This window comes from Danio rerio, chromosome 18 (assembly GCF_052040795.2).
Source record: "Danio rerio strain M-AB ecotype USA chromosome 18, GRCz13ab, whole genome shotgun sequence".
In the NCBI taxonomy this organism is placed as follows: Eukaryota; Metazoa; Chordata; class Actinopteri; order Cypriniformes; family Danionidae; genus Danio; species Danio rerio.
This window is the reverse complement of record NC_141038.1, coordinates 14,340,345-14,366,128: the sequence shown is the minus strand read 5'-3', so window position 1 is coordinate 14,366,128 and position 25,784 is coordinate 14,340,345. Positions and strand designations below refer to the sequence as shown.

General features: G+C 34.9%; 1 protein-coding gene across 7 annotated transcripts in view; it reads left to right on the top strand.

Moving 5' to 3' along the window:
• Window positions 1-25,784, top strand: part of srgap1a (SLIT-ROBO Rho GTPase activating protein 1a) — a 197,388-nt gene that overhangs the window by 48,664 nt on the left and 122,940 nt on the right. For all 7 annotated transcript variants that reach the window (XR_015514755.1, XM_087292999.1, XM_087292998.1 and 4 more), the window contains exon 2: window positions 14,392-14,587. Coding sequence is in view for 6 of the 7 variants with exons in the window: in XM_087292999.1 (XP_087149125.1) it covers window positions 14,392-14,587 (196 nt within the window). In the remaining variant the exon portion in view is untranslated. The remainder of the gene's footprint in view (window positions 1-14,391; window positions 14,588-25,784) is intronic.

Below are 25,784 nucleotides of genomic sequence, written 5' to 3'. Positions count from 1 at the left end.
ACCAAAACCAACAAATAGTTTGAGTTAATTAACTTGCTTTAACTAAAAGAATAACACTGAGCTAGTTAAATAAACTTGAAAAGATTTTTAAGAAGTTGTAATGTAAACTCTGTGCGATTTAATAGTTGTTTTTAACAAATGCTGTTATAAATATATGTTTTATTTTAATAGGCTGCTGTTTTGTACATTTATTTTAAAGCTACCTTTAGCTTTTGACATGCGCTTTTAGATATAAAATGTGTAAATGAGATCTTTTCTTAAACTTGGTGCAAACGGCAGTATACACAAGTATCATTTGCATGTTAAAATTCTGTGTTAAAATGAAAACACACCAGTGTAAACGTATCCTTAGATGTCAGGAAAAATCCCATCTAATTACAGGCGTTCCACGTTTCCAAGGATCCAAACATGGCATGTCCTGGCAGCTCCTTCAAACAGTTAATATAGTTTTTGGAAGGGAGAGCGGATGAAACGTTATCCTCCAACTTGTCTTTTAGGCTCTTCTCACTGGCATTTCCTATACAAAAGAACAAAGTGAGCCTAAGGAGCAAACAGTGTCGTCTTCCAACATAGTGCTCTTTCTTTTGGGGGGAAAGAAAAAAGTGTGAGGGAGAGAGTGATGTTTTTGCAGAATGAAACTGTAGTCTGAATGCGTGTATTGAGTTTCTCATTTCTGGAGGACAGATGGAGCAGCTGGGACGGCCTGTGTGTGAATTGCTCAAAGAAGCTCGCTGTGGTTGTACATTCATGCACCTGATGACTTTTTTTTGTTCTCTTTCTAGTTCTGTATCTTTTTTTGTTGGTTGTTTAGCCTTTAAGACCATCTGCAAATCTCTTAGCCCTATTGTTCGCTATGAAATGCAGTTTTTGGTTGTATTATTTGGCCATTGTATGAAATTAAGTGGTTAACTAAAAGTATTAAAAATGTATCTTAATGGAATTTGAGTCTTATTTTAAAACTTAGACATAATAAAGTGCTATAGAGCTGCAAATATTACATTAAAACTTAAAAAAAAATATATATATATATTATATATATATTTTTTTTTTCTTATTTTATTTTAAAACTTAGAAATTATAAAGTGCTATAGAGCGGCAAATATTACATTAAAACTTAAAGTAAATATATACATATATATATCTTGGTTTTTTTTGTAAAATAAATAAATGTACAAATGACTTTTACATATTTATTTCAGTTGTATCCAGTTGTGTAAGACATTAAAATGCTAAAGCTGAAGTAAAATAGATTACATATAAGCAATATCACGAGTAGCATTGCTATATGACTGTGTATTGGCACTAGTGGGAGGCGTGTGTTGGCTCAAGGCTGCAGGCCGAGTGCCTTAGTGACCCACCAGTGACGTTATATAGCCATATTGCACTGCTCTGAGTGTGATATTGGGTTTGTACAACAGTTTGATGGCATAATCGTGTATATACAAAAGAAAATCAAACACCGGGAGTTTTAAAAATCTTTTTTTACAAGGAACAAGGAACTACTTTCTTCCGCCATTCATTCACATCTGCAGCTGACGTCAAAACAGCGAAATCGTTGCAACTCCCCAATTGTCACTTTAGAGCTAGTATTTAAATGATTCTTCAGCGTTATGTCCAAAGTCATGGTAAAACAGGTGACCGTCTCATCTCTGCTCATGACAGGCTGATGGCCACTGAATCTCCAAAGTTATAAATATTTAAAATAGGCACCATCCTTAAAAATAAACTTCATAGTTGCAATCTAAATAACTACATTCCCGCCTAAAAAAAGCCTCAAAAGTACATTATGTTGTCCAACAGCTGCAGTATTTGTCAAACTTCAGTGAGTTTATTGATCTGCTGTCACTCTATGTTGGCGGAGTAATACATAAGGGTGAAGAGGCTATACAAGTGCTGTTATTGCAGAATATCACAAGGCTATCTGCCAATCAGATCAGAGAACCAGACAGAACTGTTAAAAAATAAATAATAATACCAACTGTAAATATATCAGAATTGTAAAATGATGAAAAAGGTATATTTAAATACTATGTGTTAGCTGTATTTAGCAAACACATACACAATTACCAAGAAAAAAATAATAAACACAAAACCACTGAAATTATGAGCTGAAAAAACAACAGTAAAAGCTTATTAAAAATATAAACCAAGCTGTAATAAGATCTGATTAATCATCATTTAAACTGGCTGATTTTTTTGTGGAAAAGTGTGACGTGTAATTGGCCGCCATGTCTGTCATGAATGCAGCTCAAACAGATATCAGACGGCAGCTGAATAAACAACCTTCTCCATCAGAATATAATTATCAATCTCACATTTCTGCTGCTCCACGTCTTTGTTTAGGTTGGATTTAAATGATGACTCTCATGGGCTTCTACTGGATTTGGCCCATTCACTCTTTTTGGGACATCCTATAGAGACCACCTGAAAAGCTTGTGGGTGATTGTTAACTTTTGGCTACGTTATATTTTGTTATTTGTACTTTATAGATTACAGTGTCAGTAGCCGGGTTTTCATCTTAATGTGAAGCAAATCTTTTCAAAGTTCACACACGTACGCACAAATAAAAATTGTAAATTAGGTGCACTTCCATTAAGTTAATAGAGCAGCTGACTGTAGTATTGGTAACCTAGTAACCAACAGTAAACAATGCAAGCATCATGGAGACGTCTGATTGGTCATTTTGGAAACTAGTTTGTAAACTTTAAAGGAGACAAAAACACAAATTTTTGAAAAAGAAGACTTCTACCAGATTTGGTCCATCTGCCCGTCACCTATCGTTGCTCAGTTCACTTTTGGCTTCCATTTATTCAGTAATTTTATAGATTACAGTGTCACTAGCCGGGTTTCCATCCTAATGTGAAGCAAATCTTTTCAAAGTTAACAGAATTAGTTGCATTTCCATTAAGTTGATAGAGCAGCTGACTGTAGTATTGGTAGTAACTAACAGTTAACAAGGCAAGCATAATGGAGACTGCTAATAGCTCACATGTGTGCAATGTTCGCTAAATCAAAGTTTTTAATGCAAATGTGTTTCCATCCCCTATTATTTCTATGAATTTTTTGCACAAGTTTAAAACCACCCCAGACAAGAGTAAATACTTTTTGTTTTGCAAATTAAAGGATTTTTGTTTGAAATTAGTTGTTTCTATTAATCATTTCTCATTCGAATCTGAGAAAATGCGCTTTTGGTTTTGTGAATTAAGGAATTTTTGCTTGATATTCGTTTGAAATTTGTTGTTTCTAGCTTTAACTTCCCATTTGAATATGAAGAAATGCACTTCCACATGGTGATGAAAACTCAGCTATTGTCTCACAATAACATTTTTATGTTTTGCTTTTTCTATTTTTAAAGGTTTTCAGACTTTAAGTAAACTTGGTTGGAAACAATGTTTTTACTTTTGCTTTTCTTGCTACTAGGTGTTAGAATTTCACACTTAAGCTAAGCTTTAAATATAATAGTTATAATTCAGTACAGTATAGTATAATTCTATTTTATGACAATATAATTGCCAGTACATTTCATTTGAGGACACTAAATTTACTGTTGTTACTATAATAGCATTTAACTAATGTTACTGTATGCGTTACACTAATATTCATTTCACATCATGCACATTACCATGTTACATTGTTATTATTGACTATCCACACTGACAAAAGCGTGTAAACCAGCCTAACCTAATTGACCAGTCATTTGTTACAGACATCACCCTAGTCTTAGCTGGTCAGGCTGGGAGATGACCTAAAACCAGCTTGACCAACCTAGCCAGAGACCAGGCAAAACCATGTCCAGCTTAATCCTGACTAGTCAAACTGGTTTTAGCTCGTATCGTATCGTATTGTATTGTGTTGCATTATGAATAATATATATATATATATATATATAAATAATGTTATTAAATTCTTTTTTCCTGGTTCAGAAAAATGTCTAAAAGGAGTGAGTTCTGTTAAATATAAAATTTGTTTATTTCTTCTTGTTCTACTTGACCTCATGTTTAAATAAAATTGTGCCAAAATGAGATTAGACTTCCTGCTAAACTTATTTGTTTGTCTAGAATAAATAACTCACTAATATTTATTCAGTCTCAACTGACCATTTGTTTAATACTTTATAATCCGCTTCACCACAGTTTCACTTGGCCTCAGTCTAAAATAGGAATTGCCAAACACAGAGTGAGTTTCACGGCTGTTTTTGACACATGTTTAAAGTTTGAAGACTTTAGGGTCAGAAGAGTTCAGTCGGTGAGCTGTAATTTGGTCTTTTTGAACAGGAAGGATCTGCCTCTCAGTAGGTCAGTAAACCACAGTCCGTCCAGACTCAGACTCATAGAGAGCGTCTGGAGGCCTGTCTTTCCTGTTTGTGTGTGTATGTGTGTGTGTTTGTATATGCAGGCCTGCAGAGCATCTCCGGAAATGGTAATGAGCTAATAAATGGACTCGGTCCTCTGAGGTTCAGGCTTCCTGCTAGCTCTCAAGAAGACTTACAGTCCAGTGAAACAACATGTGTGCACGGTGTTCATGTTAGCAACCTGTAAAATGGCTCTATAGAGTAGAGCTGGGTTGGATGTATAACTTTGATTTGCACTTGCTCAGCAAATGTTTTCACTGGTCCCAACAATCATGTTAAACTAAGTATAAGTGTTGTTAACTGCATCAGAAGGAAAAAAACACCATCTGTAAAGTGAGTTTTCATACATGCAGAGCATATTAAATGTAAGACGTAACTTGCCTGCTATGATCTTTCAAATGTGTGTGAAAATAAAATGTCAACATGTGGATGAAATAATGTTTCATCATCATTCAGTGTATTGTATTTATGTAAAATCAAACAAATTATTACTGAATATTTGTAAATAATTAACCATTCTTTAATTTCAACTTAAACTAACCATAACTGTAAATTACTCCCAAAATCAGAGGGGAGGATTTGGAAAACAATGATGTAGAAACAAATGATTGGCTGAATAGAAAGTTGTTCCAGAATTAACACAGATGCTGATCCAGGGACATGTCCTACTTGGTAAAATCGCATTTCTTACAGCCTGATGTAAACTTTGCTTGCTTGAAATGTAGTAATTTAGTTTCACAGCAGCATAATTTCTCTGATTTCTACCAACTTTTAGGTTTGCTCATTGTTTTGAAACAAACAATAACTTAGCTGTTGTATTTAACCATATTGATAACTAACTAGCTAAATGTTGTAGTTTAATAGAATCAAACACTTTTAAACAAATCCAATAAATAAAAATTTATTTCTAATGTTTAGTTAAGAAGATAAATGATATATTTCACATTTCTGCACATAATAAACTATGAAAAGCTTCAATAAAATGTTCCAATCCAGTCGGTATTTTAATCTTTCTTTTTAAAAGTTGGAGTCAAGTTTGGACCAACAAAAGAAATAATATTATAATAAAGTAATATTTTGAAGAGAGAAACTGAATAAACATAAAAATTCCTTAGAAACTAATTATTAGATAATAATTATTGGAAAAAACAATATGTTTTACAGTAAACATTTGAATCAACCAAGGTGACAAATTTGAATAATCTAAAGCAGTTAACAATACTATAGATTGTAGATTCTTCATGGAAATATCAATGCTAGCAAAGAAACATTGTTTTTTAAAGTCCACATGAACTGCAAACTGTGACCATTTTATTTATTTGTTCATTTTGTGACCAAATTCTTAGAAAACCAAAATATTAAATGAGAAAACCGTGGGTGTGACTTGTTTGTTTGTTTTTTCTACTGTAAACTGATTGGATGTAGTATAGGCATTTCATTTAGAAATATTGGGAAAAGGGTTTTGGATGAGTTATTACAACCAAACAGACTCCTCCTCCTCACCATTTCTGTTTGTTTTCAAAACTGACATTTGGAGGGGCGTGGTCAAGTATGTTAGCCACGCCCAATACCCTAGACAGACATCGTCTGACAATTTAACTGAACAACAAACAGGAAGTGCATTTTCAGATTTCAATTTTAAAATACAAGAGCAAACTTATTTTTTTCCTAATGACATGCACCAATGAATTGTTCACTAAAAAACTAGCAATGTGAGCTAACAAAATCAATATGGTTAATTTGATTTCATGTGTACTTTAACAGTAAATAACTTGCTTGGGAAGACTCACTTATGTATTGTCAAGCACCCTGTTATCAGTGTTCCAGTTCGGTGTTTATTCAGTTTGGGCCTCGTGTTTATTTGTAGTGTGAACAGTGCGGTTCACTGAATCCTGCAATAAGGCGTCTTGTTAGTGCTGGACTGCAGCATCACTCCTCGTCGAGCTGTCAAGAGTCGGTAGAGTTTCCCTGATGGACTAGAGTTGGTAAAAATCAATCTGGCCATGGGCGATCACATTGCACACATCACTCCTGAGCTCTGGCACAAGGCCGGCCGACTGACCGATGTCTCCCAGCTGTACCGCATAAAAACAGCATATTCCCATATCCACTGTCTACCTGTCTACTAGAAAACACTTACTGTGGCTCAGTATGAAAGCAATGAGAGAAGATTTCTCTGTTTTATGAGGCTGTAATTGTAAAACAAATTACAAATATAAAACAGGAAGCACAATGGGACCATTGTTTTATTTACATACCTCAAAATGGTCTATATAATTATCATATGTGCCACACAACTGTTATAGATTTGATTTACTTTGAGCAGAAAATCATACACCTCAAGCAACTGTGGTGCAAGATTAATATTTTCCCCACCCCATTACCACAATGATTCCACATCATTCATCTATTACTTCATTTAACTTCTTTTATCTATATGTTCTTTTTACATGAAACATAATTCATCTTTTTTTTTTTAATACATTCTTTTCTCTATATATTCAATTCACCATTTGTACACCATTTGCTTATTATAACACAGACCCAATACATCTATGGTACTGCAAACAGCACTAACCTTTCTCATTTTGTTCTTTTTTACAATTGCCTATATTCATTCATTCATTCATTTTCTTTTGGCCTAGTCCCTTTGTCATCAGGGGTCGCCACAGCAGAATGAACTGCCAACTTATCCAGCATGTTTTAAAAAGCGGATGCCCTTCCAGCTGCAACTAAGTACTGGGAAACGTCCATACATACTCATTCACACACATACATAACAGCTAATTTAGTTTATTTAATTCACCTATAGCGCATGTCTTTGGACTGAGGGGGAAGCCGGAGCACCCGAAGGAAACCCACGTCAACACGGGGACACATTTAAACTCCACACAGAAATGCCAACTGACCCAGCTGGGGTTTGAACCAGCGACCTTCTTGCTGTGAGGTGGCAGTGCTAACCACTGAGTCACCGTGTCGTCCATCGCCTAAATTCATAGACATATTCAACAAACTGATTTCTATCCAGACACTGTTTATAATCTGTTCCAGACTGTTTCATAATTTCATAGATATATTGACAGATACAAAATTAACTATAATATTAAAAACTAAAAAAAATTTAATACATTTTTTTAAAAATTGAAACAAACCTATAACTACTTGTATAAAGCAGGAGTTTTAGATTGAGTATACTGCAGCTCATGGCCCAGTACATTGCTGTGCTGTCATTGCATGACATGTCATATCAACTACCCAAATACATTATCTGGCACCTCACTTTGGTAATTGAGCAAATGTGACAGTCTGAAAAGTATTCCCTGCGCCGAGTTGTTAAGCAGATGGCAGTTCTGCATAACCCAGTGCATTAACACAAGTCTCCTGACAAATGCTGCTATTTCAGGTAGAGCTGATGAGATCGTCTGCATTCAGGATTCTGGTACAGTTTGTCCCACATAGCTTTGGCACAAGAATGCGGAAAAAATACAGCTTGCTGCTGGGGTCTGTATATGAGAATACTGAAGGGGGAAAAGCAATGCAAAATAAATATACATCTATATATGGATTTATGGGATTTATTGCATTTGATTTTGTGGAAAGTGTTTGTATTGTTTTATGTCTGATAATCTTTCTTTTTAAAATTCAAATAAAGATATTGTCATTTAACGTTTTCTTTTTCACAGAAAATAACGGTTAGTAAAGAGATATTTTCAGTTGTTGTTATTAAAAATCAGGGTTATTCCACTAAATGTTGCTTCTTTTTTTTTTTTACTTTTGACATGAAACATTATTGTGTTGTGCTTAAAATGAACACAAACATTTCGGAAAATGCCACTCTTTTGTTATTTTATTAAAACAAAAATAAGAAATATCATCAGTCATTTACAGTGGTTTCTTATCTTTTTTCATATGTTTATCCACAATAATAAATTACTTCTTGTGTATACTTTGCACATTTATCAAATGTTTTTCCTTAGTTTTTTAGCCTAGTTACTTAAAAAAAAAATCTGGTAAGCAAATTTGAAATAGAAACTTCCATTGTTCATTAAAAATGAAGTTTAGATGCAAAAACCTTTAAAAGCCATTTGATATTTTCCATTTGAACTCCTGTGTGTAGGTTCAGTAATTTTACATTTATACATTGAAACATAAGTTCTTTTCACTGCCTTCAAGAGAAATAACTGAACATAAACATACAGTAGGAGGCTTAGAAAAAATCTTATTTTAGAAAAACTTTTTAGACAGCATTTAGTTTTTGCGTCTGAACTTTTCTAATGATCTCTTTGCCAATCACCTGAAAAATAATATTTATAATGATAATTTTTAAAAAATCAATCTTCCCATAAAATTAAAATAAAGTTCTTGTTTTTCAATTCACGTTTAGAAGATTTAAAACTGAAATAAATAAAGCATGCAGTTTATCACTTCCGGATCAACATTTTTTTCATGTCACCAAATACTTTAGTTTCTCATCAAATCTTGACCAATCAAATGCTCTCTAGTATCTGACATGCCCCGCCCTCTTCAAGAAACTTTTCATTTGCTTTGGATTTGATGCGCTTCAACCACTCACAGCTGTGATAAAAACAAAATCCCACTGGCTGCTTTTTGAAGAGCTACTCTATGACCTGCCCTCTTTTCGTGTTTGATACACCTTTTGATGCTTCCTTAATACGTTCTTGTCACAGCACCAGTGGCACCGAAATTAGGCACCGGAATTCATATGCTGATGCGGTCCGGTTCATACTGGTTACAAAGGGGTTTTGGTACCCAACCCTAACTGTGAACCTTAGAGGAAAAAGAAACAGACTATGGCTCAGTTGTACAATAGACAAGTTTTGGGTAAAGTTAAGAGAGTATTCTGTCATGATTCGAGTTTTACCTTCTTGCCTCTGGTATTCGATACAGAACTTGTATTAGTAAAACAAACTGGTTCAAACTTTAATTTATCTCCTCAGCTGTAAAGTTTTTTAGATTAGGGTATATTTATATTGTACAACATGTTTTGTGTGATATGCTTGTAAGCTGCAACCAAATTGCCCTAAACCATTCTCTATTTCCCTAACCCGTGTGTGAATAGTGAAACTTTTAACGCTAACAGTAGAGACACAGAAAGGCTGATAGTCTTGTGGGGTCCTCCTTCAGGTCTTGTTTGTGCAGTATCAGGCGGCTCACAGGTGCTCACATCTATCTATCTGTCTGTTTGAAGTGGATCACAGAGGCTTTGATCAGACACACACATGCGTGAGCACAGCGACTCCATGCAGATGTTTACCATACACATCAGTTCACCGGGCCAGGAATGCTCTTTGTAGTCACATTGGGTCACTCGATATGGGTGACGATGGAAAGCCGAGCGCGCAGAGTTTTATATTGCTCTTGGAATCTCTTTGAATGTCTTTGAGGCAATGGTGTATTGTAGATTGTGTAACGGATACTTAATCAGCAGGGCAATGGAGCATAATATGACATGTCAGGGAATAAACCTGCTGGTGCTTAAAGAGATAGTACTGTAATTTGCTGTACATTGGCATTTCTCACAGGCTATTAAAAGCATACACTGTCAAAATGCTGGGTTCCACACAATTGCTTCATGTTGTCCCAACACAAATTGATTAAGTTAACTGAATTGTTTTTACAAATTTAAGTGGATTGAACATAAAACAATTAAGTTGTCTCAAAACACAACCTCAAGAATTGTGTTGATTCAGCTAATTTAAATAAGTAGTTTGAACAAGTAGTGAAGAAAATTTTTAAGTGCACATACAATTATACAGCAAGTTCTCAAGAGGTGCAACGTGTCTCTAAAGAAACGAAACCTTATTTAAAGCTGATTTTGAAACTATTTTTTCTTTTTACATAATAGGCAAGGCAAGGCAAGGCAAGTTTATTTATATAGCACATTTCATACACAATGGCAATTCAAAGTGCTTTACATAAAGAAGAATAAAAGAAACAAGTAAAAATAAAATAAAAACAAATAATAAAAATGCATAAAAACAAAACAAAACATAAAAACAGGTAAAATGTGATATAAAGAATGAAGAAGAAGAGAAAAACATAATAGTGCGATCTGTCGGACGCAGCACAGTGCTCATTCAGTAAAGGCACAGCTAAACAGATGTGTTTTCAGTCTTGATTTGAATGTGCCTAATGTTGGAGCACATCTGATCATTTCTGGAAGCTGATTCCAGCAGTGAGGGGCATAGTGGCTGAAAGCTGATTCACCCTGCTTTGACTGAACTCTTTGAAGTTCTAGTTTATATGATCCTAAAGATCTGAGTGATCTGTTAGGTTTGTATTCAGTGAGCATATCTGTAATGTATTTAGGTCCTAGGCCATTTAGTGATTTATAGACCAGTAATAATACTTTAAAATCTATTCTGAATGTAACTGGCAGCCAGTGTAAAGACCTGAGGACAGGTGTGATGTGCTCTGATTTTCTGGTTCTGGTTAGAATTCTGGCTGCAGCGTTCTGGATGAGCTGCAACTGTCTGATTGTCTTTTTAGGAAGACCAGTGAGGAGTCCATTACAGTAATCCACCCTGCTGCTGATAAAAGCATGAACAAGTTTTTCTAAATCTTCACTAGAAACAAAGCATCTGATTCTTGCAATGTTTTTGAGATGATAGTATGCTGATTTACTGACTGCTTTGACATGACTGTTGAAACTCAGATCTGACTCCAGAGTCACACCAAGATTCTTGATCTTATTTTTTGTCATTTGACCTTTAGTGCGAAGGTACGCATTTACCTTGAGAACCTCATCTTTGTTTCCAAACACAATAATTTCAGTTTTCTCTTTGTTTAACTGAAGAAAGTTTTGGCACATCCAATTGCTCACTTCATCGATGCATTGGCAGAGGGTGTCAATGGGGCTGTAGTCATTAGGCTGTAAGGCTAGGTAGATCTGAGTGTCATCAGCATAGCTGTGGTAGGAGATTTGATTCTTTCTCATTATTTGGCTTAGAGGGAGCATGTAAAGGTTGAACAGGAGAGGTGCCAGAATCGAGCCTTGTGGGACTCCACACGTCATGGGTGTCCACCTCGACATATGGTCACCTATACTGACATGGTAACCTCTACCTTCTAGGTAGGATCTAAACCATTTGAGGACCGTGCCAGATAGCCCAACCCAGTTTTCCAGCCTATCCAGAAGTATGCTGTGATCGACAGTGTCAAATGCAGCACTGAGATCCAACAATACCAGCACTGTTATTTTACCTGAATCTGTATTTAGGCGTATATCATTGATTATCTTTATAAGAGCGCTCTCTGTACTGTGATGTGCTCTAAACCCCGATTGAAAATTGTCTAAACACCCCCTGAAGTTTAAGAACTTGTTGACCTGGTTAAAAACAACTTTTTCAATGATTTTGCCAATGAAAGGGAGATTTGAGATTGGCCTGTAATTGCTCAATAGGGTGTTATCCAGGTTGCTCTTCTTCAAGAGGGGTTTAACAACTGCAGTTTTAAGTGAGGTTGGAAAAATCCCTGATAAAAGTGAAGCATTTACCACCTTTAGAAGATCCATTTCTAAACAGGTAAACACCGTTTTGAAGAATGATGTGGGGAGCGTGTCAAGACTGCAGGTTGATGTTTTCATAACTTGCACAATTTCTTCTAAGATTTTGCTGTTAATTGCCATGAAATCAGACATAATGTCTGATTTCTTAAGTTGTGGTTGAGCTTGTTTGATATCGACACAACTTGGCTGATTGGATGAGCTGATTGCCTTTCTGATATTATTGATCTTATCAGTGAAGAAATGAGCGAACTCATTACATTTGCTTTCAGAGAGGAGCTCACCTGGAATCTGACTGGGGGGGTTTGTGAGTCTCTCTATCGTTGCAAAGAGTGTGCGAGCATTATTTAAGTTGCTGTTTATAAGGCTTGAAAAGAAAGTCTGTCTAGCAGTGTTTAATAACATGTTTTTAATAACATAATTTGTATTTCTAGCTGACAAATAAGTTGACTTTGTATATAAGTGTGTGTGTGTGTGCTTGCAATGTGTAAAAAAACATTTGAATAAATTTAAATAAAAGTAAATACACTGCAAATTGATCTCAGTGTATGGTCAGGAGCCATGTGTATTCATTTTCTTTAGCTTGTTTAAGGTTTTTATTAAATTATTTATTTATTTGTTTTTTAAAGATTTATTTTTGTCATTTTTGCCTTTATTTGTGGATCTTTGGATCGGGAAAGGTCTACAAGCCGGAATTCAATCCCGGGATGCCCAGAGCGCTTCCGTTTTGGCTGTCATATGTGTAATGGATGGCTTGAGAATGAGTAAATTAACTAGTTAAATTTGTTTCCTTTTTATTGGACTAGATATACATTTAAATTGTATATAATGTAATTAAATTATCTTTTAAGTTTTTGGTTAAATAACTGAGTTGGTTAATCCATTTTTGGGTGTTTTTTTCTGTCAGACATAGTAGGTATCAGGGGTGCACGATACTGGAGAAATCTGATATTCTCCAATATTTTTCCAATATTTTATTATTTTGCTATAAATATTGCGAATATTGTGATCACAAAATGGCCTGAACAGCTCTGTTTGACCATTTGGGGAGGCGAACAGTATTCAGGAAATTGAAGAATCATACCTTGTTTCGATTCTAGTCCAAATATCTAAATGCTTAGATCAAGTAAAATATTGTTTTGTTTTCATCTTTAGAAGAAATAAGTCAGAATAAATCAGAATAAAAATTAAGTTTTTCCTTAAAACAAGCAAAATTATCACCCCAGGGGGTAAGTAAAATAATCTTGTTTTCGCTTTTGAAATGTGGATAGTTGGACTAGAAACAAGACAAATTGTGCATAAAAAATAAAATACAATAAATCTATGTAAACATCATAATTTTTTTGTCCAAATGACCTAAACTCCCTTGAAATGCTTATTTACAGGCCTTAAAAACACATAAACCTTCAATCTATTATAGTTAAATTTAGCAGTTACTCTACAAACCATGTGTTCTGTAGCTCCTTAACTATAATTCAGGCTTAACATTGCATACGTTGTAATGTGATTAATGCAGATGCGCACATTGCAGTATTGATGCTGAAACTATTTATTGTGCAGCCATAGTAGGTATTACATCAATATTTACACATGTATATTCTGTTGTTTTTGAATTAAATCATAGTCATTCATTATTAAACTTAGAAATTAATATTTTCCAGATAAAGTTCGTTTTGTTCGTTATGTATTTCTAGATTTGTTTTAGGTAAAATTTACAATGCTTTAACTGTCCCCTTTACTAGCTTCAAATTTAAATGTTTCCAATACTTGATGTTAATATTTGAGGTTTTTTTTCTTGCCATTTTATTTCTTTAATAAAGAAAGTCTGCTGGTATGTTTAACTGGGGGCTCGTCCGGGATGTTATTACATTAATTTGGTTGAATACATTTAGTACTTAAATACTTTTAGAACATCTAGTTATTTTGTAGCCTATCAAAGTGGACACCGTGGCTCTGATATGATGCTGAGTCACTTTAGGACTAAGAGCGGAAGTTTGAACGTATATTATAGTATGGAGCTTCAGAGCCTCCACAGTGAACCACAAATTTAATGAGCTCCATTTCCAATGACAAGGGGGCAATCACATGAGGAAACCGGAGGTAATTTAAGCCAAAAAAAAAGGCTTGTTAAATGGAGTGGAGAGCCTACATGGCTGTACGAGCTGTACACACATTGGCTTTAGAGAGTCGTTAGGTTAGTTTCTGGGATCGTTTCTCATTCAGGCTGTAATGAAAGTCAGCACAAGGGCATTACCTGCTCCACCTGATGAACCTGGATTACTGTAGCATTGCTGATTCGGCAAAATACAACTAGCTCAGGGCAAACCTAATGGCTTTATTTATAGAAGATATATATAGCTAGCCTTTAAAAAAAATAATTTCTGTCTGGCTACTTTGAACTGCAGCAAGAGTTTCCAAAGCGTGCAGTGAAGCTCTGCTGATTTGTCTTTGCTCTGCTGGGGATTTTTGTTCAGAGACTCTTTACATTAAACCATGTTTGGTTGTTTTTGTTCAGAGATTCGAGCTCAACTGGTGGAGCAGCAGAAATGTCTAGAGCAGCAGACCGACATGAGGGTCCAGCTCCTTCAGGACCTCCAGGATTTTTTCCGCAAGAAGTCTGAGATCGAGATGGAGTATTCACGAAACCTGGAGAAACTCGCCGAACGCTTCATGGCCAAGACAAGGAGCACCAAGGACCACCAGCAATATAAGTGAGTGAATTAGGTTTATTACTGGCGACTCTTTTTGTGGTTTGTATCTGGAACCCACACAATCTTTATTGTTGCCTAGAGTGTTATTATTGTTAATCTGAGCATTGTAAAGTTTTTAAATTTCTGTGTGTGTGTGTTTGTAATGAACTATTTTATAAAGTGTGCAATGCAAATTATGTTGTCTTTTTCAATATATCCAATCATAATTGTGGTTATCTTTCGTTTTAGTAAAGGGCATTGCGTGGTAGACTTTTTATTTCTTATTCGAAGTGGATTCTTATAATATAATTTATAATAATAATAATAAAAAAAATAATAATAATAATAGGTTTGAAATGTACTTGTGGTGGTAGCCTGATTGAAACACACTTTTTACCCACAGCACACAGTAAACTACATGCGACAAACCAAAGAATATTGTGATTTTTAACTATATTTGTATTTATTATGACACTGTTAAACATCTTTTATTTTCAATGGGTTAAAGTTATTAAAAAAGACTCTTTTATGCATTTACTGAATTTCCAAATCATTTTAGATATGTATACAGTACATAATCATCATTCTTGTATATTTCTTAATAATATTTGCCTGTCTATAATATTGTTTATATTATTAATGTTATATAATATTATGCTTCTTTTATTTATTATCCATTTGTTTATTAGCCATGGTTACTTAACTGCAGATTTGCTTGATCTGCTTGATTTGCAGTGTATTGAGGCTTAAAATATCTCATTATGTCAGTAGAGTCACTAGCTAGAAAAAACACCAGCCACTGGTACAACTCAGTATTTTGACTGTGTTTGTTTTTGACTTCTGTAAATAGTCCAAGTGCTTGTTTAAGAGCCCTAAATGAGTCCAGCAGCTGTGAGCTCAACTGAAGGCAATGGAGAGTCTCAGTCATGGCACTTGTGGTTTATGTGGCCTGTCGTTTCGAGAGCTGCATAAGATACTTGACAAAACTCACTAGCATTCTCTGAAACACAAGACGACCAACTTGATACTTCTCAAAAGTGTTGACAGATGAATGAGTAAAGCATGGCATAGATTACAATTGCAATGTCAGTTGCTCATTTGTGACCATAAGGGGCAGTTCGTTCATTGTTTTTCATTGTAAACTCATGCTTGACGGATGTGTGTGAATGTTACTGCTATAGGCATGGGCTGGTATAAGATTCTAAAGGTATGATAACCTTGGACAAAGATATCACGTTTTTACTGTATTGTGATTATTAGTCTTTGTAAAGGGTCACGAAACACCAAAACACATTTTTTTGAGATGTTGACAGTCATATATGTGTCCCATGTTGCTAAAAACACTATTAGGACACATAATTAACTAAATAGGGAGAGATTTGTTCAGAGCAAATTCGTTCTTCCGGTTTAAATAGAAATTGTAAAGCTATGCCACGGTGATGAGATCATTGTGTAAATTCTAGCGTGGTGACTGGATGGCTGTACCGGCCAGTACAAAGGGACGTCATTGAGTTGTCAGCACATCTGTTCATTAATTCATGAGAAAGACTTGGTTCAAACCAATCAGCATGCTCTATTGAGAATAAGATGCAACTTCATAAATATGCATGATATAGCTTTGAAGGCTCTTTTTACCCGTTACAATGTTCAGAGACATTGTGTTGCCAACCGTAATTAAAACAAGTGGACGAAGAAAAAGAATTGTATAGAGATATGGGTCATCAGTTTTGCGCTTATAAATGTGCCGCAAAAAAGTTTTTGGTCTGCTAACGAAGTGGTCTGCTAACATTTTTTTTACCCGAGAATGTTTTGCATCTGGAAATTGTGAGATCCAGATTTGCCGCTTGTATCCTTTTAAAAAAAAAAAGGAGCAGTTTCAAGTATTTATTTCACTAAATGTCTTTAAAAAAGTATAAATAATTTAATGAATTGGTGTTGATTGTTGGTGTTGATTGTCCTGTCTCTACAGATTTGGAAAGTGTGTGATCCATGTTCTTTGTTTATGTTTATTCATATGGCAAAGTTAGTTAGTATCGTTAGTAGTACTCTTTCAGTTTTTAAGGACATACCTTAGACAAAATTATTTATTTACTAAGTTTACAGTTAAATCATTGCAGTATTATGGACTGAAAATCCTCCACTTTCACACAGCTCTCAGATCCGCTGTAAATGCTGCTCTCTGAACCACCATCTATCACCCCAGCGTCTGTGTTTGTGTTGCCGGTGTGAAAATCAACTGGTGTGCATGTAATGAAACTCCCCTTTTCATGCAAACCCTTCCCTCTTTCGACACTGCCATCTAAACAAAGCTGGACTCACCCACTTTCCTGAGTTTTTTCAAACCAGAGCTGTGAAAACCCAGCTAGGGGTTAAAAAAACAATTTTGTGGGTAAAAATCTTTTTTCTCAATTGAACATTTTTTAATTTTATGAAACCTTAGCCAGAGATATACACATACACAGGAGTTATCCTGGATGTTAGTATGTAACTTTTTTTTTAAATTATGAAAATTATAGTTTTACATCACTTTTCTACATTGATGGATCAGTCATCGCACGGGCATTCCTGACAAAAAGCTTGTGTTTGTGTGTACAGAAATGTACTATTCACCCTCCCTGTTAACTTGATCTAATCCGTGCACACATCTCCTCTCCTGCTTTCACTTCTCATACTGACGGAGGGAGCGATTCGTTTGTGAATAACTCTCCGTTATGAACGACTCTTTCACTCGCCGACAATAATACAAGTTTCTAGCAGCGCAGCATCTCGTTGTCATATTTCTTTTGCATTGTTTGCTGATTTTATTCAACAAAACTAGCATAAGCCGAGTATTTAGTGCGAGTTGGAGCTGCTTTGCCTTATGATGAATACAGTAAGAGACTGTATTATCATCAACAACGCTAACTATCTGTTTAACGTTAGCACAAATTTCAGAACATACAAAAACGTAAAAAACTTAATCTTACCTATGAAATGTTCTGCCTTTGTGCTTTGTTTTATTTGTTTGCTCGTTACTACACTCGTAGACAGCGCTAAAGTCCCGCATCTTCACGTAATAATACTGCCTTGTCTAGTGCGGTTGAATGACATTTGTCCTGGGAGCACTGTACCAATGTGGCGGCGCTATTGAGGCATGCTCAGGGTCCCTATGCAATATCTAGTGTATATATCTATGTCACAAATTGAGGAGCGGGGAAATGAGGCGTGGTGAAGCGACAACGCGGGGAATCCTTCACAAACTGAGTAGCGATCACAAACCGAAAGCGGCGAGAGCATCAAAGTAGCCGGAAGTCATTCATTTTTTAACGAGAACCGGCGGCGAGAAACAGCGGCGCGTCTTCATTGGTTATAACGCAGTTCGGCGGCAAGCAATCAGAATGAAGTAGCCCACTGCTTGAGAGGAGTTCAGAAAACACAGTTCTGTGAACTTTGGTTCCGACCACAGTTGTTCCCTGCGGGCCCGTCCGCTACGCCACTGCTCATCACTGTCAGTTCCATAGCAGTGGATCAATCAAAAAACATATAAAGTGCTGATTTAGCTTAGCTCTGATGTGCTGGTTGAATTAGCTTCAGAATGAACTGTAATTAATAGAAGAGTTTACTATTCACTATTTAACCTCCTTCAAGAGGCCTCAAACCTTCATATATATATATATATATATATATATATATATATATATATATATATATATATATATTTTTTTTTTTTTTTTTTTTTTCCTGACTGTTTAACATAAAATAATTTACTGTATTTAGAAGAAAACTGAAAAACATTCGGCTTTCATAGCAGGAATACTGTATAAGTCACTGGTTACAGAGGAAAGCAAGTTTTGTAAAACAGATAATCAAGTAAACAGATTTGAAACAAGTAAAGGGTGAGTAAATTATGGAATAATTTCCAGTTTTGGGTGAACTATCACCTTTAAATGAGCTTTTTTTCATATTTAAAGACATATTACCAGGTCTTTCAGCTAAGCTTGGACTCTTTCAAAACCACTTGGCCCCAGTCAAATGCTTCAGACCAGTGCTGCCACTATTGTATCCCATTTTGTACCATCATCCGGACTTGGTCTGGCCCTATGTCTGACCAATGGCGTCGACATGAGGCCTACTGAGCCAAAGCTTTGTTGAAGTTGGCCGGATACATGCAGTCAGCAGAATCCAGTGAAAACCAGCGAGAGGAAAGATTAAGTGACTGTTTGTCAAGAAGCACAGTTTACTCTACCTGTGGGATTGTAGGCACAATAAATCTTCTTGGAACATCTCAGGTGACTTTCTTAGCAAAGTGTGATGGATAATGATACCAGATACTGTAGCTGTGGTCACATTATCGTGTTTATACAGTGTATGTATGGATTTGGTTAGCTTCTAACCCAAAGTTTCCATTTTAGAGATGTTTTTTTATGTAGTGAAGATTTGATTTATAACTTATGCAGAAGGTTGTGGTTTGAGGAAAGTAATGACTAGAACTGACCACAGGACCTATTTTTGGTGCTACAGCAATTGGATTTGACATTATAGAGAATATCACATTGGCAGACATGTCGCAGGTTACTTTTACTCTGCAGTGATGCATTGAACAGTTGATAAAGTGACATTAAACTATTTATAATGTTACAAAGTTCAAATAAATCCTTTTGATTAGTCATGGTTTTTACAAATATTAATTTGCACATAATAAAAAGGTCTCGAAAGCAGCAAATCTGCATATTAGATGGGTTTCTAAAGACTGGAGCCATCACTGATCAAAATTCAGATTTTACTTCTTGGAAATAATTGACATTTTACAGTGTATTATAACCAAAGTTATTTTACATCTGAATTATATTTCACAGTTTTTGTTTTATGATTAAATAAATGCAATTAATTTGAGAGAAAACGATACTTGATGACCCCAAATTTTTGAAAGGTCTAATAAGTTTAATAATTATTTGAGTGATTTTAAAGTGAATAATAAAATATATGTAGCATTTATACTTATTTATTATTTATTTACTGTTTTTTTTAAAGGCCCAAATCTAACGTTAGCAATATATTACATTAAAGACATCATTCAAAATTAAAAAGAACCTCTCTTTTTGAAACGCACTGTTTTGATAACCATGTCAAATTCAAGTAAATGGACAACTCTAAGATTGAGTGACAATTTTGCATATTAAAATAATTGATTGATGATACTATGATGTACTGTATCTTCACACCAGAATGGCTTATTTTAGTTAAAAATTTACATACTCAGTACATATCCAACGATACATAATAAACAATACAATAGTGATCCAGTAAATACAGTTTCTCTTAAATACTCTCCTCCTACTACAGGAGGTTAAACTGTGGTTAAACTTCTCCCAGATGACACTGTCAACTGCTGTTTGGTTTAATGCACGTTTTGAGTTAAGAGGCATCTCATATAGTTTTTCAAGGGAGGGGAACTGGATTGAAATGATTGAATTATCACCATCATCCAGCTGCCGCTTCTCACAGACCAGATTCCCTTTGATTATTTGTCATTTAGCAAATGCATATACTTACAACAGAGCCACATCTTCCTGAGAAAACTGAGGTAAAAAGTATTTATTTGGGGTTACTGTAAGTTTGAACCATTGCGGAATCACAGTTTCTTGTTTGTTTAATTGCTAATTGTCTATTTAATTAAAAGCCTTTATCACAATATATGGTATAATCACAATATTATCATAAAGTAGAGCCAGACAGAATCTGCAGACAATTTTTGCTATTTCTTTGTAAACAATCTGCAAATTAATGTGGAATGATTTTGGGACTATCATAACTAAAAACATAATACATTAAATAAAAAAAGTTTTTCAGTAGGGCTGGGCGATTAATTGAAAATTGACATTCAGAAACTGTAATCGATCAAATTTTTTCAGGTCCATTTTTTTTCAATTACTTTCCCTACTGTGTGTGGAGTCATGTGATCCCACTTAGGCTGATTACTTCTGCATCAAGTACATGCTTATGGTCTGACGTAGCTTTCACATGGTCTCATACCCACACACCTCTCAAAAAATGGAACCACACATTACAATGATGCATAGCGCAAGCTCTGTGATTGGTCGGTTTGGTAGTGGTGACATGCATGGGTTACATGGAGAGCCGCGAGTCCATTGGAGAGAGTGTTTACAAGTGTAGAGTCCTGTGAAGGAGCTCCAGTTGGAATTTTTTTTATAAGAAATTCGTTTTAGGCAATATGTGTTTTTAATTTCAGTGAATAATCAGAGATAATAGATAGTGTGTGTATTATTTTACAATTAAGCAATGAACTCTTAATTTAGAAATCTCTCACTTGTAATAAATGAGCACATTTACTGTACAAAATTTGTCAGTGAACTATGAGGGCAATGAAATAAAATAAATAAATAAAATAATCGTGTTCAATAAATTAATGGAGTTAAAATGTTAAAATATTACTGAAATTAATTTAAAAATTCATTAAATTTAAATTACACACATTTACACAGGTAAATAAATAGACTCAATTTGGCTAAAAATCTGTGTGGGCCTAAAGCTACAAAAAAAGGTTACTTTACATGTGTATAAAAATATGTAAATTGTGTATTGCTTTATTGTATATAAATCTTCAGAGCAAACAAATGTTTTCAAAAGTAACCATTAGTTACACAATTAGTTAATGCGCTATAATCAGCACTGAGCCACATTTATTGCAGTATAACTGTTCATGTTAGTTAAAAAACAATTGTATTACTTATTTGAATGAGTTATTAAGCATCAACTGTGAAATTAACATCACTTAAGATTAATAAAAACATAGTTTTATCATGACTTAACGTCAACTAATGTTATCAACTGTAGCCTTATTTTCCAGTTACAAACTAAAGGCCTATAAATAGTCACAGCATTTTAAATCAATACCTTGTGTATGTCGTTGGCCAGAATAACGTGAAAATGTTTATGTTCGAAAATATACGGCTATTAAGTTTATAATCATTTTGAACAACCACCGCCAAATCAACAATCTGAATAATCTTAAAGGAGTGGTCCAGAGTGTATTTTTAAGGCTTGGTTGAGTTGGTGAGTGTTCATCCATATGTTTTACTTTAATGATATACTGCTACTCAGCTAACATGAAAACGACTGTCATATTTCCTAGTTCCTCCGAAAGCCCGCTCTCAAGAGGCTCTCGTCACCTAACATGTGCTAATGTGATTCACAGATCAGCTCCATGTCACCAGGAATCATCTCTGCTATAACATTACAGCATATCTGCAAATGCTCCTTCGCTGCACAGAGTATATGCTCGTATCCTAAAGGGTTTCTGACATCATTAACCCGGATGTATTTTTTTGTAGTCCCTAAACTTTGTTCGCTGTAGGCTTTGCTAAGCTAACTCTATAAAGGCCAATGTCTCTCTTTGCATTGAACTTTGAGCGTCTTACATTCAGAGATGTTGTTTATGTTCACACAGCTACATTACACATCAACTAAAGTTTAAAATATGATATCATAGTGGACCACCCCTTTAAAAAGCACTCTAAATGTTTTTAAAAATAAGTAATTATTGACTGTATTTTGAAGTGGGGAAGATTGCTATATCATGCATGTTCATCATCACAAAATATTGTGTTATTAAATATCGGCACATTTCTTTCCCCCAGTAAGCTTAGTTTCAGCTCTCTGCGTGATTTTGCCATCATGCACATTCATCTGATGACCTTGTTGTAGGCTGTCAATGAAGCGCTCTGGTTTGCGCTTGCACTTCAGAATCGATGAGCTGTCAATATAATGTTTGCGATCTGCAGGATGTTTACAGCAGCACTCAGTGAACTTCTTCTGGCTACAGTGTTGGTGCAGTCGCTGCATTGCTTGTAGTCGTGGTGTATTTATGCCAACTGGTGATGATCTATTTGGATTTTATGATGTTAGAAGGCTTAAGGGATAGTTCACCCACAAATTAAAAGTTTCTCACCGTTTACTTACACTCAAGTGGTTCTAAACTTCATGAATTTATTTCTTGCACTGAACACAAATTATGTTTCACTGCTGTTGAAGTATTACCATAGTTTGCCATATTATCAAAAAAGGGAAATAAAGCTATATTTTTTACAGCATTATTTCCCCCCATAGCAAAATTTATCTGGCCCACAACATCAGCATTTGGTTGGCCCACATGCCGCAGTGAATTACGGTACATGACTGGACCAAGTCTGGCTTCCATACAAGCGGCAAACATGGACCATATCTGGGCCAAGTCTCAGCCAAGTAATTAACACATAACTGGGCCTGAACTAGGCCAGGTATGTTGGTGTCATGACTGCAATTTTTTTTATAAACCCATGAACCACATAATTTATGTGAAGCTGCTTTGACACAATCTACATTGTAAAAGCGCTATACAAATAAAGCTGAATTGAATTGAATTGAATGAAGCATTTCGCTTTATGGCTGTGCTTTTTCTTGATGTGACCTGATTGATAGAATTTTTTCTTTGCTCAAAAATAATTTAAATGTATTTTAAAAGTGGGTCGAGATAGGCCAAACTTATGTGGCCCACATATACATGTAAAAATCTGGGCCAAAAACTACATTTGAGATCTGGGCCAAGTCTTGAGTGCCGCCTGTAAAACCTGGGCCATGTTTGGCCCACATGCTACATGCCAGTGCCGGACGAATGCCTGCTGTGCCATCTTTATGCCAAATCTGGGCCAGAATTCTTTTCTACAGATTTGTTTGTGTTGAGAAAAATCTGAATCTTTTGTCAGTCAGTTCTGAATCAATTCTAAAATGTTCAGAATCTATTTTGCTTTTTTAAATTAGGCCTCCACAGGGACAAGCTTTAAACAGAAAAAAGCATTGATAAAAGTCATACAAATGAGCAGATTACAGATGCAAATGCATAGAAAATGTAAAGATGTTGTAAAGATGAAAATGTACAGCAGAAGAAATTGCAGGTTACAAATCGTTTTGGAATCAGATTGTGACCCCAGAATTGTAATGTAAATATATATATTCACATTATATATCAATTTAGGTTTAACTGCTGTTGAATTATTGCCATGAAGTGGTTTGCAATTCTACAAAAAAAAAAAAAGGAAAAAAAGCTATAATTTTTTCAATATTTTTTGAGATTTGTTTCAATACTGATTATTATTCTGCAGTGAGTATCTTTGAACAGATAACTTGGCTTGTTTAGTCATGCACTCTTTGGAGTTATTTCAAATTTTGCATTGTGTTCCATTGAAATGATATTGATAATGTTACTTCTTGATTTCCATCAGCTTTCTTCACTGACTCTTTTCTCCACTGGACTCATTTCGAAGTTTCTGATCAGATTCTGCTCTGTGTGTGATTTGGGATGTGATCTGTGCAGTGGAGTGTGGTGGAGAGCTGGCTGCTCTGTGCTCTTAGATTGTTATTTAATCTTGTCTGAGCGGTGGGCATGAGCGATATCCTATCGTTTGCAATATACCAGTATAAGACTTTTTGCACCTTAAAGCTGCTTCTTAAAAGGCAAGAAGGGTTGTGCGATTTGATATCTAATTGTGATTTTTAAAACTGATATTGCGATTCAATTGTGTGAATGTAAGCTTCAGTACAGCATCCTCAATAGTATGCAGCACGCACTTCAAATGAAAGGTATACAATATATGATAACTTTAAATATAAATCTATATTTATTAATTGTAGTGTTTTGCGGCTGGAAGGGCATCCGCTGAATAAAAAGATACTCTGGATAAGTTGGCGGTTCATTCCGCTGTGGCGACCCCAGATTAATAAATGGACTCAAAGCAAATAAAGGAATAAATGGACTGTAGTGTTACGGGATTAACAGTGACTTATCAAAATCATGATAATGCAAGTTTATCAAATGTTTATCAAAACATTTATCATAATTGACCTTTAATCATGACAAAACTACACGAATATCTTTGTCTCTCAGTGGATGTACATACACTACCAGTCAAAAGATTGAGATTTTTTTTTCGTGTTTTTAAATCTCAAATATCCCTATTGCTAAATTCTCCTAATAAGGTTGTGATATACTTGTCCATGTATTTTACGAGGTACTACTGATTTCCTGCCGCTGGTGATGTGCAGCTGAATCTCTGCTCTTCTGGCTGTGTTTGTATCAGTTCTGATTAGTCATGTGCTTTTCCAAATGAGCTCATCATGCCTTTCGATTACCCAGTGTGACAACTTCCTCTCTAGTTATCATCACCCCTGTTCTGCTCACCATGGCTGTGAGCTAATAAACTCTGCGACTCCAATGTATTTCTGCGACGGAGCAGTTTGTGCTTGAGCTGACCTTGAGGACAGTTGCTTTCTTTCATGATATTTCAGATGTTGCTTATATATTTTACAACTTGATATACAATCTTTTTTTTTATTAGGAAATAGCTATGTGTATTTCTATTTGATGTGTAATGTATGCACAAATAAATAAATAAAATATTTAGTTTTTTTTCAATAGATATTAAAACCAAATTATAGTTTTGTATTTAATTGGCTGAATTTAATATTTAATACCTTTTTATTTGTGATATTTTACCTTTGTAATATTTTGTTCTTGTATATGTGATCAAATTTGCTGAAATATATATAAAATGGTTAAATTATTATTTTAGGAATAATTTGAAATGACTGATTCATGAATTGCGCATGTAAATTCTACATATATGTCAGGATATTTGCACATATTCTGTATTCAAGCAATTAATTTTATGTTATTTTAGGTTTTGTATATTTTTAAATTTAATTTATGCACATATAATGTTTAACCACCTATCTATCTATCTATCTATCTATCTATCTATCTATCTATCTATCTATCTATCTATCTATCTATCTATCTATCTATCTATCTATCTATCTATCTATCTATCTATCTATCTATCTATCTATCTATCTATCTATCTATCTATCTATCTATCTATCTATCTATCTATCTATCTATCTATCTGTCTGTCCGTATATCTATCTATCTATCTATCTATCTATCTATCTATCTATCTATCTATCTATCTATCTATCTATCTATCTATCTATCTATCTATCTATCTATCTATCTATCTATCTATCTATCCATCCATCCATCCATCCATCCATCCATCCATCCATCCATCCATCCATCCATCCATCCATCCATCCATCCATCCATCCATCCATCCATCCATCCATCCATCCATCCATCCATCCATCCATCCATCCATCCATCCATCCATCCATCCATCCATCCATC